Here is a 19,090-nt window from a genome sequence, read left to right on the forward strand (position 1 = left end):
AATATTAAGTTAAAAGTTACCAGTATCTAAAAATTATATCATAAAAACTTCTGAAAAATGGGTAAAAAGAACAAAAAAAGTTAACCAAGTGGCCAAGGGAAGGCACCTTTGGCATAAACACGTGTGATGAAATGGAAGTATTAATCAAGAAATATAAACTGATAAGATAAATCTGAAACACGAGAACAAAAGAGAGAGCTGGAAGTAGAGATACTGAAGCTTTTTAGAGCAGAAGGAGAAAGGCTGTATAAAGCGTACTAGGCAGTAAGGACAAGAAGGAGGTAAGAAATCGGAAAAACAGCCTGAAGCCTACCTTGTATCCAAGCCTAGAGAACTCAGAGAATCCCCCTCCCTATTCGGGCCTGTATGGCTCGAAACCGTTTCCTATGGTAAAAGGAATAGTGGAAATAGAGGGAGAAACCACAGCCTGGGACAATGAGAAAGGGATAAGGGAGTATAGAGAAAGGAGAGGGCAGAGGGAAAGTGAAAGAATGAAACAGGAAGAAAGACCATTGGAGGCAGATATTAGGAGGTTACAGGCCCTAAGAAGGGAGAAGGAGCTAGAGAAATACTTGCTAGCTAAAAATGGAAGCGAGCAAAATGAAGGGGATTGTAGATGAGAATGGGTCATGACTGATTCATGGTCAACTCAAGGGGAAGAAGTCTGCCAGGGCAGGAGAGAACCTGAGGATCTACAGGGAAGAAAGAAGAGGGTTAGAAAGGAAAATAGAGATGCAAGGAAAATACAGGAAGAATTACGAAGGAGTTGAGACACCCAGGGGGTATGAGATGGAAGCTGAAATGAGGGAAAACAAGATACATGGGAGAAACAAGTGGAGAAGTGGGGGAAGGAGGCAATCCGTGGTTTGGCTGGGGGGGGGGGGGGGGGGGGTTAGGGGGTAGGATGGGAAGGCTTAGAAATAGAAACAAGGTTAGAAGTTAATGGGGAAACAAAGGGAGCAGAAACAGGAAAGATGCAATTAACATTGAAAAGGACAGGACAAACAAAATGTTACTTGGGAGACCCAGGACCTGGAAAGGCTGAAAAATGCTTTGCCCAACATACATGAAGGAGCAAGAAAATGGATCTGGGTGTTTGAGGAGTAAACCATGGGACAACTATTGGCTATGGGAGACTTAAAGTCACTGCTGGTGAAGGCAATAGGAACCTCCAAACTAAGAGAATTGATGGAGTGGGCTGGCATGACAAATGTGGTAGACCATCCAATAATTGATGGTGTCAGATTTGATCCAGTCAGGGGGTATAGCAGGCCCTCAGGAACTGTTATCCACTTAAAGTGGACCCCAAAGCTTTAAGAGGAGACCCAATGGGAGACACAGAAAATCTGACAGCCGATTTAGAAAACCAACTGAAAAATTGGAGACTTGAAACAAGTGGAGGGTAACCAGTTAATGACCACCATATTCCAAACTGTTGTTGTGGATGCAATACTCCCTCAAGTTAAGTCTAGTCTGGAGGAGGTAGTGGGACTGACTTCTATATCCCACCCACAGTTCAGGGACTACCTAGTCCATGCTGTCGAAAAATATCAAAAAGATAAAAAGAGACTGGCAGAACAGCAGGAAGAGGTGCAAAGGAAGTTGGCACAGATGCAGCTCAAAGAGCTTAAAAAGAAAGAGCGTGAAAAAGGCCAGATATTGCCAGTAACAAGAGACTTGACTGTAACAACTGAAATGAGTGACATGCCAGCACAAAAGGAGTCCAACGGCAGAGCGAGATATGGGCCAGAAAATTCCATGCCAATAATAATGTCTTTGGGGGAACGTTTCTGCAAATGCCCTATCGGGGACAATAAATTTAGACATCAGGCCAGACAGGACTGGAGCTCCCAAGGAAGGAGGTCAGAGAGGTTATGGGCAGAAAGGATCAGTAAAGAGACAGGTGGAAAGGGAGACTGAGAGATTGTGTTGGGAATGTAACCATTAAAAGAAACCATGGCCCGCCACATTTCAACAAGAATCAATGAGTAGAGAGCAATACTCAAACCTAGGACCACCCCTATGCAAGATACTAGGGGTGCCCAGAGAACCCAGATGGGAAAGGATATTATCCAATGATAACATGGGAGGCTGAAAAAGAACCCATAGTTCAGGTCATTTTAGAAGGGCAATCAACACAAACGATGATATACGCCTTCCTCCTTCCCATGTCAGGAAAATGTGTTAAAACTGTAGGGTTTTCGGGTAAAACACAGATAACACAATGCACAGCCCTAGTATGTTTAGAGATGAGTAACAAAGTATTGCCAATATTAGTGTCTAAAGGGACCCTGATCAAATTACTAAGCAGAGATACCCTGTTAAAACTGGAATTAAAGTTAGAATGTACCAGAAAAGGCTTGAGCAGGGAAAGAACAAGTGCTTAATTAATGATGCAGTAAGCTCGGAAAGCCAGCCAAGGAGGCCACCCTGCCCAAGTCCGAGTTACATCGTACAATGATCTTCGATAAAACTCAGAACAAGGTATTAGAGGGGCAGTGGCACATAGGGGCTCCTGACAATATCCAAAAAGAGAGGCTATAATTATTGAAAAACAGGGAGCAGCGTTGCAAATTAAATGGAACACCTTTCTGGAAAGATGGAAGAGGGTACCAGAAGCTGCACCCCATGTGGTGTTTCTTGTAAATGAGGGACTCTAGGCCAAAGTCTTGGGGCTCCTGGTGAAACAAGTAGGCACTGTCACTAACTGGAATAAGGTTACATCGAAGGTATGGAAATCTGGAAACTATAACTACATCAAAGTAATGGTAAACATAGACATGGTAGGAACATCAAAGAAGGTTGAAATAACTCCCCAGCAAAACCTGCCATTGCTAAGATAAGGAGAACAGCAAAAGAGTAAAAGAGTGAGTGAGCTGCCATCCATCCAACATGATACAGATGTGGGGGAGAGTGAAATCAGCAAGCCCGGTAGAAATAAAGCTAAAACAGGGAGCAATTCCACCTAGAAGACCACAATATCCCCTAAAATCAGAAGAAGGTATAGCACCAACAATACAAGCTCTGCTGGAAGCAGGGGTCCTTAAAGAGACAGATAGTTCTTGCAACACTCCGCTATTACCTGTTTTAAAGGCAGATAAGTCCAAATGGAGACTGGTATATGACTTATGAGCAGTAAATGAGATGGTGAGAGACTAGCCGGCAGTAGTCCCAAACCCATATACACTGCTGACCAATGTCCCACCAGAATCATCTTGCTTCTCAGTAATTGATCTATGTTGAACATTTTTTTTTAGTATTGCTTTAGCAGACCAGTGTCAGTATTTGTTTGTTTTTACTTACTGAGGTACCCTGTATACCTATACTAGGATGACACAGGCATTTAAACACTCGCTGAATTTCTTCAATCAGGTGTTGAAGGCAGACTTGGAGGGCATACCGTTGGAAATTACGCTGATACAGTATGTGGATGATTTGTTGGTCTTCTCCAAAAGAAAGGAACAGTGCGAACAGGATACCCTAACCCTTTTGAAAAGGTTGGCATATGGAGGTCATAAAGTATCTAGAAAGAAGCTGCAATTTTGCAAAGAGAAAGTAGAATACTTGGGTAGATTAATATCTAAAGGAACAAAGGCAATAGCACCAGATCAAATTGAGGTAATAACTAAAGCTCCTAAACAATAGGACAGATGATGACATTTTTGGAAATGGCAGGATATAGTTCAGATTGGATTGGAGAATATGCTGAAATTGTGATGCCTTTAAGGAAAATAATGAATGAAGTGAGGCATATAAACCTGAGGAATGGTTTGCAATGCAATGAGGCAGAAACAGCTTTTAACACCATTAAGCAGGAATTACAGTCCGACATTATACACTTTTTTGCTACAGCTAAGGCTATCTTAATAAATTTTTTTGTGCTTCATCCAATTTGAGCCCCAATTCTTTACTTCTTATATTACTTAGAAGAAAGATCTCTGGATTTTTTGGTATGTTGCTTTTAGTGACTTTATTTAATACCTGATTTAGATCTTCCCAAAACTTTTCCACTTTCTCACATGCCCAAATTGCATGTACTGTTGTTCCCATTTCCTTCTTACAGTGAAAACATCTGATACTGTTGGGTCCCATTTATTTTACTTTTGGGGCGTGATATACAGCCTGTGTAACCAATTATATTGCATCATGCGTAACCTCGTGTTTATTGTATTTCTCATAGTTCCGGAGCATAGCTTTTCCCATTTTTCATCTTTATGTTTAGATCTTGTTCCCACTTTTGTTTGGGTTTACAGCTTATTTCATCATTCTCTTTCTCTTGCAGCTTGATGTACATGTTTGTTATAAAGCTTTTAATTATCATTGTGTCTGTAATCACATATTCAAAGCTGCTTCCTTCTGGTTACCTCAGCCTGGTTCCCAATTTGTCCTTTAAGTAGGTTTTCAGTTTTCAGTATGCAAACATTGTACCATGAGTTATACAATATTTGTAATGTCAACCTGGAAATCAGAAGAGAGCCTGAGAGTACAACAATGGTACATAGAAATGAATAAATGTATTCCATTGGAAAAAAGTAACATATAATTTTAAAAATAAAATCACAGTATTCGAACAAATTTGGGAACCGTACATGGAACACAACAGAGAGGGCCTACCGCAGACCTCCACCCCCTAAAATGATAGAATGAGAAGAAGACGAAATGAACTGACCCAGTGTGTAAAAGTAGATGGCACAATTTTCTTGTTTATTTTCATTGTGTGATGACATTGTTTAATGGGTTTATTGTATTGTACATGTTGAACGTTTAGTGGGTAGAGAGGGGGGTGGGAAGGAGGGAGGGAAGGGAGGGGAAAAAGGGAAGAAAATTACACTGTGTATATTTAAGAGGGAAATGTTTGTGTGTATTTTGGTTAATATGGTTCATAGTGTGAAAAATTTTTTTAAAATTTTTTTAAAAAGCAGGAATTACAGTCAGCCCCAGACCAGCCCTAGCCTAACTATGAAAAGACCTTTCACCTGTATGTACCTATGCTGCAGTAGTGCTGATGCAGAAATCAGGCATTCAGAAAGCAAAACAACCAAACGCATACCACAGTACAAAATTGGATGAGGTGGCTCAGAGAAACTCACCCTGAAACCAAGGAGTGGCTGCATTACACTATACATATGAAAAGGCATGGGCTATCCTGTGATCCTGTACACACACCATAAGGTAGCAGAACTATTGGAAAAGGGAAAATTTGTGTTGACACCAGCCAGGATAGCGGCATTTCAGATGTTATTCATATTTCCAGACATAACTATACAAAGGTGTACAAAGACTAGAAGGTCTTGTTGTGGATGATTCTTGCTATAGGGACCACAATGGAAATCACACAGGGTTCACGGTGGTGCAACAGAACCAACCAAACTTGAAGACAATTATATTGAAAGCTTGTTCGCAACCTTGTTCAGCCCAGTTAGCAGAAATTAAGGCTCTAACAGCAGCAGGTGAGATGATGGAAACCATAACCATTTACGGAGCGGAAACAGGCCATCTTGGCCTTTCAAGTCTGCACCGGTTCACTGATTTTGTGCGCCCTCTTCAGGCATTGGTCCCGGTAGATCTTCATTCAATAACGATGGATGAATTCAATACAGGGAAGGTGAGAAAGTTGATATCTATACAGATTCAGCATATACTCATGGGATATGTCAATTGTTTGGGGCAGTATGGTAACAGAGGGTTCAAGAAAATCAATGGAGACCCCATACAACATTATCAGCAAATTTTAGATTTGATAAAAGCACTGACGAAGCCTAGAGCACTGGCTGTCATTAAATGCCAGGCACATAAGGGAAATGAAATGATAACAAAGGGAAATCAGGCTGTGGATGAAGCAGCCAGGAAAGCTTCTGAATGTGATTTATCTGAACCCACAAAGGATACAATTGAAATGCAAGGTAAAGCAACCTTACCAGAGCATACAATGTGGGCCTGTGACTACCGAAGGTTTGTTGGTAGCACCCTTCCCTTTGCTGACCATTCTTATTTTAGAAATGCGTGGGTTAGATCGTTGTGCAAGGGGGAAGTAACAAGAAAAATAGAAAAGGATGGGTTCTGATCACCCTGTCTACAGGCTTCAGTGGATCACATCTTGTCACAGAGTGAAGTATGTGCTCAAAGCAATGTTGGAAAAGGAATAACAACTCCTATAGATCTCATACCTATGCCTAAAGGGCCATTTAAACACTTGGTGATCGACTATGTGGATATGATAAAAGCGGTAAGAGGTAGTAGTAATTGATAGATTTAGCAGATGGGTAGAAGTAAGTATTTAGGTGCAGGAACTGCAGTGAAATTTTTGACAAATGAAGTAATTCCAAGATTTGGTATACCTATAGAAATCAGCTCAGACAATGGATCGGCTTTTATCCAAATGGTAGTTAAAATGGTTTTACAGACTCTAGAATAAACCAGAGATTTGGATGTATGTACCATTACAAGGTATGGTGGAAAGAATTAATGGGGCTCTGGAAGCTAAACTGAATAAGATCTGTGCAAGTACTAAGCTTAATCAGATTGATGCATTGCCATTGGTGCTGATGAGATACTGCATGCAGACTAACCATATGAAACACCTGACACCACATGAAATGCTCACCAGTAGATACATGCCGATACCCAAATAAAGCACAAAGTTTGGAAGAGTGAGAGATAGAGCTCAAACAGTACATGCAACAACTAACTATGATACACAAGACTATCCATACACAGGAAAAACAAAAGGAGCCAGACATTGACCAGGAGGAAGGACCTTTTAAACTCAGAGACCAGGTTTACGTCCAGGCTTTCTGAAGAAAATGGAACAAGTCAAGAAGGGAAGGGTTGTTCACGATAACCAAAGCATCGCCTACTGCCATCCAAGTAGAGGGTCAAACTACATGGTACCATCTCAACCGCTGTACCATAGTAGTCCCACGAGTGCAGCCTGATACTGAGCTTGAGCTAAGTGACAGAGAGGAAGGGACGAAGGAGGAAGAACAGGAAGAGCTGACAAGTGCTACGCACCCCCCCCCCCCCCACCCCCACAAGGCTTTGACCCAATAGTAAGTGAGGTTTCAGAGCCAGTGACGGCTCTGAGAGCACTGGAGACGAGTCTGTGGAAGACAGTCCTTCTCTTGGTGGTGTTGATGAGGGAGGTTTGGGGATGACCAGTGACACACCTCGCAATTAAAAACACACCTGCCAATTCCTGTGCAAGCTTGGAAACCATCAATTTGGCATATCTGACCTGGTCGTGCTACAGCCCCACGAAACTCAATAGAGAATGTTTGAAGAATAAGGGACATGGAGGCCAATTCCACATACAAGCCACTGGTATCCATGGGAAAACGATACAGAGTAATGACTAAAGTGGACTGTTAGATATGCACCGAAGCAAGGCCTTTACCACATGTGGTACCTGTGCCATACAATTTCTCCATGAGTGAACAATGGAAGAGACCATTTAATAGAAAATGTGCCCAGCAGTGTTCAAACGAAACAACAGTTGCGGCAAAAGTCAACAGGCAGGTTTGGTGTGGTTTTACCTGCACAATGGGCTTGCCTTATTGCCCATTTTTATGTCTGTTATCCCAGGCTTCCTCTCAGTATGATCAGGACAAGATTGCCAAAAAATGGACAGTTAGCAAAAGGAACCACACAATCACAATAGAGAAGCTGGAGATGAAGCAGTTAAATTATGAATGTTTTCGAAAAAAAGGCAGTATCTCAGTAGGTGAGTTCACAGGGAAGTGTGCAAGGACGTGGAATTTACAGTTATAAGTTTTTACCCTTTCATGCAAGATCAGTGTATTATATTAGCTGACACCTTGCGGCTGTATGGATTGAAAGAGGGTTTGCGACCAATACTTTCCCCAGATTGGTCAGACACTTGCACACAGGTGATGCTAATCCAGGAGGTTGTAATAGCCCCAGAAAGGCAATTTGGTGAAAACCAAGTACTGCAGCAAGAGAAGAGAGCATACACCCCTGATCCAGCAATTACAACTGATGTCGTAGGGCAACCAAGGGGTAACCCCAATGAGTTTAAAGCTAGAAACGAAATTGCTGCTGGATTTGAATCATTGCTATTTTGAGTAATGCCTGCCAAAAATACAGAATGGATTAATTTATTATAACCCACAGAGATTTAGCACATCACTAGGAGAGCAGCTTGATGTGACTAGTTAAATGGCATAGCAGAACAGGCAGGCTTTAGATTGGTTACTAGCTGAAAAAGGGGGTGTGTGCGTCCTATTTGGAGAGCGGTGCTGTACTTTCATACCTAATAACACAAGTTTGGAAGGAGCCTTTAGTAAGGCAATGGATAAATTGAAACATTTAAGAAAAGTTAAACAAAATGCAGGGTTTGGGCATCAGTTTTTTTGATTGGCTAGAAAATAAACTCTGTGGTTGGGAAGCATGATTTACCAAGGTTGCATTGACTGCTGGCATTGTCCTACTAATCTGTGCACTCGTGTGGTTTTCTCCCCTTTCTTAAGTCCCTTCTAGTGCGTGCCACAGCAAAGCGATTTCTAATGCTCCTGGAGATTGCTGAACCAAATTCTCGAGGAAGAGAAGCCCCAATGATGTACTGTTATAATTTGCACCACGTACAAGACATTCAAGAGTGCAATAGAGCTGTGAATAGCCTGTGACGGTTTCTCAGTCTTTTTTTCCTGTCTTAGACATTAAGAGATTTTTTTTTGGCTTAGTGGCCCAGGGAATTGGAGAGAGAATATCTCAGAATCTGAGCATGGAAAATTGTAAATAACCCAGTTTTAGGGATAACTACTGTAGTTTAATCTGATCTTTTGTGTGCAGCTCTTTGTCTTCTCTCTCTCTCTATGTGAGGCCATTTAGGTCTCAAAGGGGGGAATATATAGAATATATTGAAACATTTACTTTTTTAATTTTACTATGTACCTATTAATCAATGATTATTTACTATGTATCCATTGAACAATTACTATGTAACCGTGTACTATTTACTTTGAGCAATTTACTATGTACTTTTTACTATGAATTCCAGTGAATGAGTAAAAGATAAAGGTGGAGAGATATGATAAAGCTCGTGGTTTGAAACATGATTAGATTAATGAATGGGGATTAATGAATGTGGCAAGTAAAGATCGATTTGCTGCTAAGATACAAGACATGATTGATTAAGCAAGGTTAGGTCTTTAACATAAAAAGAGGATGCATGCTGTGTCCAGTGGGAGATCAGCAGCCTGTTCTCAGATTGCCTCAGCCTTTCCTTGCAACTAAAGGTTAAACCTTCCTGAAGGATTCTCTGTATTGCCTGACTAGTTTTTGGATCTCAGCAAATCACAACATGAGTAGCCAGAAGTCATGGTATATATTGGTGTCTTGACATAGGTAGGAAAAAGGATGTAGTGAAGAGAGAATACAGGGAGGCAAGTAGGAAATTGAAAGGCAGAACCTCAAGGGTAGTAATCTAAGGATTGTTAGCCTATGCTGTGCATGTGTCTGAGAGGCCAAGAATAGGATATGGCAGATGAATATGTAGTTGTATAATTGGTGCAGGAGGCAAGGTTTCATTGGGATTTTTTTCTAATGAAGGTATGATCGGCACAAAAAAGGGCAAATTGCACAAATGTCTTGATGGAGAGTTTACTAGAGCTGTTGAGGGTTTAAACTAGTTTAGCAGGGGGATGGATGGGAATGAGAGTGATAGGGCAGAGAATAGAGCAAATGGGGAAAGGATGACACAATGTGAAGTGAGTAAAGCAGGATAGGCAGTGGAGGGAGCATAAGTAAGCAGTTGGAAGGATTGAAATTTATTTGCTTCAATTCAACAAGTATTAGGAATGAGGGAGATGATTTTTTTTAATTTTAAATTTAGATATACAACACAGTTACAGGCCATTATGGCCCATGAGCCTATGCCACCCAATTAACCTACGATCCTCAGTACATTTTGAATGGTTGGAGGAAACCAGAGTCACCGGAGAAAACCATGCAGTTATGAGAAGAACAAACTCCCTACAGACATTGCAGGATTCAAACCCCAATTCTGATCGCTGGCACTTAACAGCATTGCACTAACTGCAACACTATCTGCGCCACCCTTACAACATTGATCAGTTCATGAAATTATGATGTTGTGGTCATCACAGAGTCTTAGCTAACACAAGAACAGAGTTGACTGATGCAGATACCAGAGTTTATTGAAGTTTCAAAAGGTTATAAGAGGGGTGGTAAAGGGAGGGTGCAGGTAAGTAGGACTACTAATCAGAGATAATATCACAGCTGCAGAAAGAGAGGACATTGTGAAGCCCTTTTACACTGCCCTTGAAAGACAATAATGAACCACCTTTTTCCCCCATTTCACTTAACTGTGCGAACAGGACGATCATGGTGTTGGGGGTCAATTTCAGCCCAGTACTTACCTGCCAAGATAGGTAGAATCAAAACCGATGCATTACACATTGGCTCCAGTGTCATACATTGACACTGCTTGGAGCCATACATCACACAAAGGAAAATAATTGTGGTTAATGAGAATCAATCATCTCAGTCGCATGGCATCACAGCAGGAATTTATCAGTAGCAACAATGGTATAATCACCTCCAGCTGCTTTATCAACAATATTCTCCTTTTTATAAAGGCAGAAGTATTCCTCATTTATGAGAAATGTATAACATTGTCCGTGAACTACTCTTTGCAGATGATGCCGCTTTAGTTGCCCATTCAGAGCCAGCTCTTCAGCGCTTGACGTCCTGCTTTGCGGAAACTGCCAAAATGTTTGGCCTGGAAGTCAGCCTGAAGAAAACTGAGGTCCTCCATCAGCCAGCTCCCCACCATGACTACCAGCCCCCCCACATCTCCATCGGGCACACAAAACTCAAAACGGTCAACCAGTTTACCTATCTCGGCTGCACCATTTCATCAGATGCAAGGATCGACAATGAGATAGACAACAGACTCGCCAAGGCAAATAGCGCCTTTGGAAGACTACACAAAAGAGTCTGGAAAAACAACCAACTGAAAAACCTCACAAAGATAAGCGTATACAGAGCCGTTGTCATACCCACACTCCTGTTCGGCTCCGAATCATGGGTCCTCTACCGGCACCACCTACGGCTCCTAGAACGCTTCCACCAGCGTTGTCTCCGCTCCATCCTCAACATCCATTGGAGCGCTCACACCCCTAACGTCGAGGTACTCGAGATGGCAGAGGTCGACAGCATCGAGTCCACGTTGCTGAAGATCCAGCTGCGCTGGATGGGTCACGTCTCCAGAATGGAGGACCATCGCCTTCCCAAGATCGTATTATATGGCGAGCTCTCCACTGGCCACCGTGACAGAGGTGCACCAAAGAAAAGGTACAAGGACTGCCTAAAGAAATCTCTTGGTGCCTGCCACATTGACCACCGCCAGTGGGCTGATAACGCCTCAAACCGTGCATCTTGGCGCCTCACAGTTTGGCGGGCAGCAGCCTCCTTTGAAGAAGACCGCAGAGCCCACCTCACTGACAAAAGGCAAAGGAGGAAAAACCCAACACCCAACCCCAACCAACCAATTTTCCCTTGCAACCGCTGCAATCGTGTCTGCCTGTCCCGCATCGGACTGGTCAGCCACAAACGAGCCTGCAGCTGACGTGGACTTTTTACCCCCTCCATAAATCTTCGTCCGCGAAGCCAAGCCAAAGATAACATTCAGAATTTCTCAGCAATTGAAGCAGTCCTTCCTTCCATGAAACAAGACCCAAATATGTAGACAAGTGCATGGAATATTCTGTGCAAGATGACTAACCCAGCCAAACTCAATGGGGGCAATAGAGCCCCCCACGCCTCCCCGGGGTCCACAGCACATTTAAGGGAGGGCGGAATCACCGACGGAAATGTTAAAATATTTTTGATTTTTTTTTTAATGTAATCGAGGGGAGAGAAGTACAGAAGAAACCAACTAAACTTGACTGCTTCACAGGGAAGGAGACTCATAAACTTTGAGCAGAGTCCTAAGACAGCTAGCTACTGGCAGAAAAAAAATAGGTTGAGAATGGCTAACTCTTTACTATGCAATGACCTGACTACTGTTAAGTACCTTACCATCACATGAAGTAAAAAAGCAAATGGGCCAGCCATTTAAATACTGTGGCTACAAAATCAGCTATTGCAAATGACACTTCCTCATGCACGAAGAGCATACCAGCCTACCAGCCCACACATCAACTACCTTGAATGTCCCAAACACGAACTCCACAACTGCTGTATACAACAAAGTGCACTGCAACTACCTGTGTAGATACTTCACAAGCACCTTTTAAACGAATCTCTATCTTCACAAAAAGGTGGCTTGTTGCTAACTTAAGGGCAATAACTACTGTTCCAGCCATCAATGGCAACATCTTGAAAAGTGAATAACTTCATGGCCACATTTGCTTTGAGCTTTGTAATAAAACTTTAATTAATCTAGACAGTACAATGCAGTACAGGCCCTTCAGCCCTCAATGTTGTGCCAACCCATTTATTCCTTCCTTAAAGTACTAAGCCCTCCTCACCCCATAACCCTCTAATTTTCTTTCATCCATGTGCCTAAGAGTCTCTTAAATGCCCCCAATGTTTCAGCCTCCACTACCATCCCCAGCAAAGCATTCCAGGCACACACAACTGTGTGGAAAAACCTACCCCTGATGTCTCCCCCTTTGTATGCATGGCCTCTGGTGTTTGCTGATCCTGTCCTGGAAACAGGTGCTGGCTGTCCACCCTATCTATACCTCAATCTTGTAGACCTCTTTCAAGCCTCTCTGCACTCAGCTCTGCTAACCTTGCCTCATAAGACTTGTTTTCAATCCAGCCAACATACTAATAAATCTCCTCTGCACCCTCTCCATACCTTCCACACCCTTCCTATAATGAGGTGACCAGAACAGAACACAATATTCCAAGTGCGATCTTACCAGAGATTTGTAGAGTTGCAACATGACCACTCTACTCCTGAACTCAATCCCTCTATTAATGAATCCCAGCATCCCACAAGCCTTCGTAATGATCCTATCAACTTGTGCGGCAACCTTGAGGGATGTATGGATTTGAACCCCAAGGTCCCTCTGTTCATCTACAAGTAACCAACCATTAACCCTGTACTCAACCTTCTGGTTTATCCTTCCAAAATGCATCACAACACTTATCTGGATTGAACTCCATCTGCCACTTTTCTACCCAGCTCTACATCGTATCTATAGCCTCTTGGAACATACAACAACCTTCATTTCCATCCACAATTCCTCCAACCTTTGTGTCATCCACAAACTTACAGACCCATCTTTTCGCCACTTCATCCAGGTCATTTATAAAAATCACAAAGAGTGGGAATCCTAGAACAGATCCTTGTGCCATTCCACTAGTCACTGACCTCCAAGTAGAATATTTTCCTTCCACTACTACTCTCTGCTTTCTTCCTACAAGCCAATTTCTTCCCCCCACCCCCCACCCCCACATAACTACAGTTCTACTGATCCCATGCCTCATTTCCTTCTGGATGAATCGCTTCTGGGGGGACATTGTCAAATGCCTTCCTAAAATCCATGTCAACCTACCCTCATTAATTTCTTTTGTTACCTTCTTAAAAATTCAATCAGGCTCGTGAAGCCCAAGCTTCACTTCACAAAATCATGCGGACTATCCTTGAGCAGTCTGTACTTCTCCAAATGCTCATAGATCTTATCCTTAAGAATTCTCGCCATTAGTTTGTACACCACTGATGTAAGACTCACTGACCTATAATTCACAGGATTCTCCCTGTTAACTTTTTTTTTTAAACAAGGGGGACCTACATTTGTCATTCTCCAATCCTCCGGCACCTCGCCTGCAGCCAAGGAGGATTCAAATATCTTAGCTACTGCACCAGCTACCTCTTCTCTCACTTTCCACAGCAGCCTGGGGTATATCTTGTCTTATCTACCTTGATGTTTTTAAAAAGATCCAACACTTCCACTTCCTTAATCTCCACATTGTCCAGCAAAAAGGCCAGTTCAATTTTGACCTCAACATGATCAAGGTCCTTTTCTCTTGTAAATACTGAAGTATCTGCCTCCAGATACGTTGCCTCCATTATCAGCCCAACCTTTATTCTCGTCATCCTCCTGTTCTTCACATATGCATAGAACACCTTGGGGGTCTCTTGAATCCTACGGGCCAAGGCCTTCTCATGCCCCGTTCGAGCTCTCCTGTTTTTTCTTAAGCTCCTTCCTGGCCACCATATACTTGCCATGAGCCCTTCTGTTTCCTGCATCCTGTATCTAACATATTCTTCCTCTTGAGTTGCCTAAACTGTTTCATCAGCCATGGTTCCATTTTCCTACCATTGTTTCCTTGTCCCAGTGGGACAAACCTATCTTGAATCCTGCACAAGTGGTCCCTAAACTTGGGCATCTGTTTCCAATTTACTCTCGCTAGTTCCCCACATACTGTGCCAGGAATCCTTCTTGTCACATCTGGAAAATTCAGCCCAATTTATCCCTCTTGCAGCCAGAAGGTGCCAGTCAATATTAGGGAAGTTGAAATGACCCATAACTGCAAACCTGTATTTCCTGCACTATTCCAAAATCTCCCTGCTTATCTGCTCCTTGGTATCCCAAGGGCTATTTGGGGGCCTATAGACTACTCCCCTCCTATTTCTGACTTCCATCCACACTGACTCAGTGGACACTCCCTCTGCAGCGTCCTCCCTTTCTACAGTCGTGACACTATCCCCCATCAGTAATAATACTGACTCTCCCCTCCTTTTCTGCTTCCCATCCTATTCTTTTTAAAACCACCTAAACTCCAGTATCTGCATCAGCCATTCCTGCCCTTCCTCCAACCAAGTTTCAGTAATAGCCACAACATTGTAGTTCCACGTAAAGATCCACGTTCTTAGTTCATCCCCTTTATTCCTAATACTCATAGCATTGAAATAGACACATTTCATACCCAATAAATGGCTACATTTATGTTTTGTCCCGCTTGTCCTTCCTCACTAATTCAGAGCACATAGCATCATTGTTTTGCCCTTCTACCCTAATCTCTGCACTCACAATCGGATTCCCACCTCCCTGCCACACTAGTTTAAACCCTCCCCAAAACGTCTAACAAACCTGCCTGCCAGGATATTGGTTCTCCCTCTAGTTCAGGTGCAGCCTGTCCTTTTTGTACAGGTCAGACCTTCCCCATTAATCAAGAGCAACTTCAACATTTGCCAATTACAGCAAAAACTATTAGTAAAGAGATATAAAATTAGCTACTTCACATTAAATGGATGGCCTGAAGCCGAGATGATTAGGCCCAAATTAAAGCCTTATTATATGCGATGCAACGAGATATCGATTGAAGAGGGTAGTTTATTGGGGGAAACAAGAACAATCATCCCGAAGAAATGACAAGCAACCACATTAGCCAAACTCTACAACAATCATCCAGGGATGGTCTGAATGAAGCCCCTGGCCCACATGCATGTCTGGTGGCCATCAATGGACATTGGACAGATGGTGAGATGATGTCACATTTGCCAAGAAATGCAAACTAAAGCGCCCCAAGCTGAAGCTAACCCCTAGGAATTGCTTTCACACTGATTTCGCCGGTTCATTTATGGGCAAAAACTTTCTGGTTGTGGTGGATGCACACTCCAAACGGCCTACAAGTATCCCAAATGCAGACAACAACAGCAAAAAAAAAAACAATTGAGAGACTAAGGAGTATTTTTGCAATGTACAGCTTGCCAATAGAACTGGTCTCCGACAATGGACCACATTTTGTGTCCAATGCTTTCAACCAATTTCTGCATCCTATCATTCAAGTACCATGGAGAAACGCAATGCTTTATACAGACTTTTTAAAAAGCCATGAAGCCTCAGAAGTCAAACATAACATGGTATCAGAGGATTGTAAATTTTATGTTATCACACAGTATAACCCCGCACCCCACAACAAAATGCACAACCACAGAACTGATGTTTGGATGCTGAGAACTGTACTCTCAGCAGAACACCCAAACATGGGGCTTTGTATCCAGCAATCAATATCTCTTGATAAACCAACCAGAACTCTAGAAGTTGGATAACAAGTATTGGTGAGAGATTACCGAGAGAATAAAGAAACATGGATAAGAGGAGTGCTTCTGAAAAAAAATTGAGCCCATGTCCATATTCTGTACTGGTGGGAGATAGGTTATGGAAACAACACATCGACCAACTGAGAGCAATAGATACTCCAGGGTCAGTTTCCAAAGTGCATGATCTCTTTCACTCACGAGATTCAGAGTGGGTTTATGCCAATGAGGACACGTTGGATCTGACACTGCTACCAGTTCTAGAGATACCCTCACCATTGGGTACATGGGAGAATGAGGAGCTGCCACCAAACATCCCAACAGTAACTACCCAATCTCTAGGGTCAGCCGATGAAGAAATGTTACTTTCTCCAGTAAGACCAAAGGTTTCCCCAGGAATACCAAAGGTTCTACTGAGAGGTCACAAAGTCCTCAAGTCTTCCATCACCAACGAAAACAAAACGTGAGAAGCACCCTCAGTTACATCTGAAGGACTATGTCCCATGATTGATTGAGAAGTACCATGCTTAGCAGTTTACTTGTTGTTGGTATTAGTTTGGTTTTATTTTTTTGGGGGGAGGGGGGAAAGTGTTATGGAACATGCATGTGTGTGATGTCAGATAATAACTTTGTATTGTGAGACACAGTAGAACCATTTTAGATTAAATAAAGGATAAACCTCGTCTTGTGTGAGTGGGTTCTACAGTGGGAGAAATACATGACACCCTGCTCCAACTCTTCATCCACGCATTCATCTGCCACATCTTCCTGTTCCCATACTCTCTGGCCCATGGCCAAGCAGAAGTTCTGAGATTACCACCCTTGAGGTCCTGCTTTTAGTTCTTTCCTAACTTCCTATATTCCCTCTTCAGAATCTCATCCCTACTTCCATCTATCCCCTCATGGACCACGACATGACTTCCCCTCCCTTTCCAGAATGCTATGAACTCGACCAGACATCCCTGACCCTGGCAACTGGGAGGTAACATACTATCCGGAACCCTCGATCTGTTCACCAAGCCTCCTATCTGCTCTCCTAACCAATGAGTCTCCAATTACCATAGCGCTCCTCTTCTCTTCAGAGCTAAATCTCATGCAAATGAACCATGTTAAATGAAGAAGACAGTCATGGAAACCACAGAATCTCAAAAAAAAGCAAAAGTAATAACATCATTTGGAAAAGAAATTCTGCATTGAATTTGATTTAGTTACTGGATTCATTTTGCAATTAAACAAGTGACTTTATAGTAATATTTCGATTCGATGCTGTCGGCCTCTGCCAACTCGAGTACTTCGATGTTGGTGATGAAGTCGCTCCAATGAATGTTGAGGATGGAGCGGAGACAACGCTGGTGGAAGCGTTCTAGGAGCCGTAGGTGATGCCAGTAGAGGACCCATGATTCGGAGCCAAACAGGAGTGTGGGTATGACAACGGCTCTGTATATGCTAATCTTTGTGAGGTTTTTCAGTTGGTTGTTTTTCCAGACTCTTTTGTGTAGTCTTCCTATTTGCCTTGGCGAATCTGTTGTCTATCTCATTGTCAATCCTTGCATCCGATGAAATGGTGCGGCCGAGATAGGCCGTTTTGAGTTTTGTGTGCCCGATGGAGATGTGGGGGGGCTGGTAGTCATGGTGGGGAGCTGGCTGATGGAGGACCTCAGTTTTCTTCAGGCTGACTTCCAGGCCAAACATTTTGGCAGTTTCCGCAAAACAGGGCATCAAGCGCTGAAGAGCTGGCTCTGAATGGCCATAATATTTATATAAAGTTTAGGTAATCTATAGTTAAGCTATGACAATTTTGTCATAGGCTAAAACTTAGTTGGAACACCAAATATGATCTTGTAATTTTATTTTTAAAAGTGCACCAAATATAACTGCATACCACATAATTGAAATATCAAATGACAACAGAAAATATCTAACTCCAGTGAACAAGAAAAGAAACACTGGAAGAAGTAAATGGGTCAGATAACATCCGTAGAGACAATGGGAGGATTGACATTTTGGGTTGATACTGAAATGTCAATCATCTCTCTGCCTCCCAATGCTGTCTGACCTGGAGTTCTCCAGCAGTTTGTTTTTTGTTCCAGATCACAGAATATGCAGTCTCATGTGTCCCCTCTATATACTTAATATATAGTCTAAACATGTCAAGATTAGTTTAAGGCAGTTTTTAAATATTTTCTACAAACATGGTAAGAGGGATATATTGTTTTTAAATTCAACATTTCAATGTACAAAACATAACTTATCATTAAGTATTGACTAGGATACTATTTCTTATTGCTTCATTAAGCAACTTCATTCCACATCTCAGTTGTATTTAAATTACAAGTGACTGCTTTAAACAGCAAAACACCCACCAAACAATTTTAAACAGCAAGACAATCACAAAATAATTTAAAACAGCAAAACTCACATAACAATCCTTATAAAATAAACTATCCAAATATTAATTCAAAGCCAAAGATTGGTGTACCAAGGCTGTCACAAATACAAACTAAACTTTCTGATCTTACAAAACTTAAATTTGCAAGTCTGGTTTGTGCAATGTATGAAAGCCTTGAACACAAGTCAACCTCCAAACAGTCACAAAAAGTTTCAACAAGAGATATGAAGAAGTGGCTCAATGGGTTTTTTTTCCTCTCTGGTCGAAACAGTGGTGCAGCTGCTCCTGTCTTTACCTGCTGGCATCTTGGCTCTTGGCAATCAGGTATTCTTCCTGTCTAACCAGGTCACTTACTTGATGTACCGCATGAATCATTTCAATCCCTGCAACCCAAAAGGAATCAAATATCAATGGCAAGAACCAACAAGCCACTATACTCGTCCTCCCCAAATTTCTTCGCCCTCTCATGGGTTTTCACCATTTAACGGACGATTTTCCTCCAAAACCAGAAGGGAACAACACAAGGTTTCAACATTAACCCTGAAGTTTCTCCGCAGAGAATCACCTGCGCTGCTAAGTGGGTTCAAACCCTCCCCCCTCTCCCCCCTCCCCCCCCTTCCCCCCTCCCCTCCCCCTCCCCCCTCTCCCCCCTCCCCCCCTCC

General features: G+C 42.5%; 1 protein-coding gene across 6 annotated transcripts in view; it reads right to left on the minus strand.

Moving 5' to 3' along the window:
• Positions 1–19,090, minus strand: part of efr3a (EFR3 homolog A (S. cerevisiae)) — a 175,720-nt gene that overhangs the window by 155,897 nt on the left and 733 nt on the right. For all 6 annotated transcript variants that reach the window (XM_069921661.1, XM_069921658.1, XM_069921663.1 and 3 more), the window contains exon 2: positions 18,724–18,811. In XM_069921661.1, the coding sequence (XP_069777762.1) occupies positions 18,724–18,733 (10 nt within the window). In that variant the 5' untranslated portion in view covers positions 18,734–18,811. The remainder of the gene's footprint in view (positions 1–18,723; positions 18,812–19,090) is intronic.

Source organism: Narcine bancroftii, chromosome 2, assembly GCF_036971445.1.
Source record: "Narcine bancroftii isolate sNarBan1 chromosome 2, sNarBan1.hap1, whole genome shotgun sequence".
Classification (NCBI taxonomy): Eukaryota; Metazoa; Chordata; class Chondrichthyes; order Torpediniformes; family Narcinidae; genus Narcine; species Narcine bancroftii.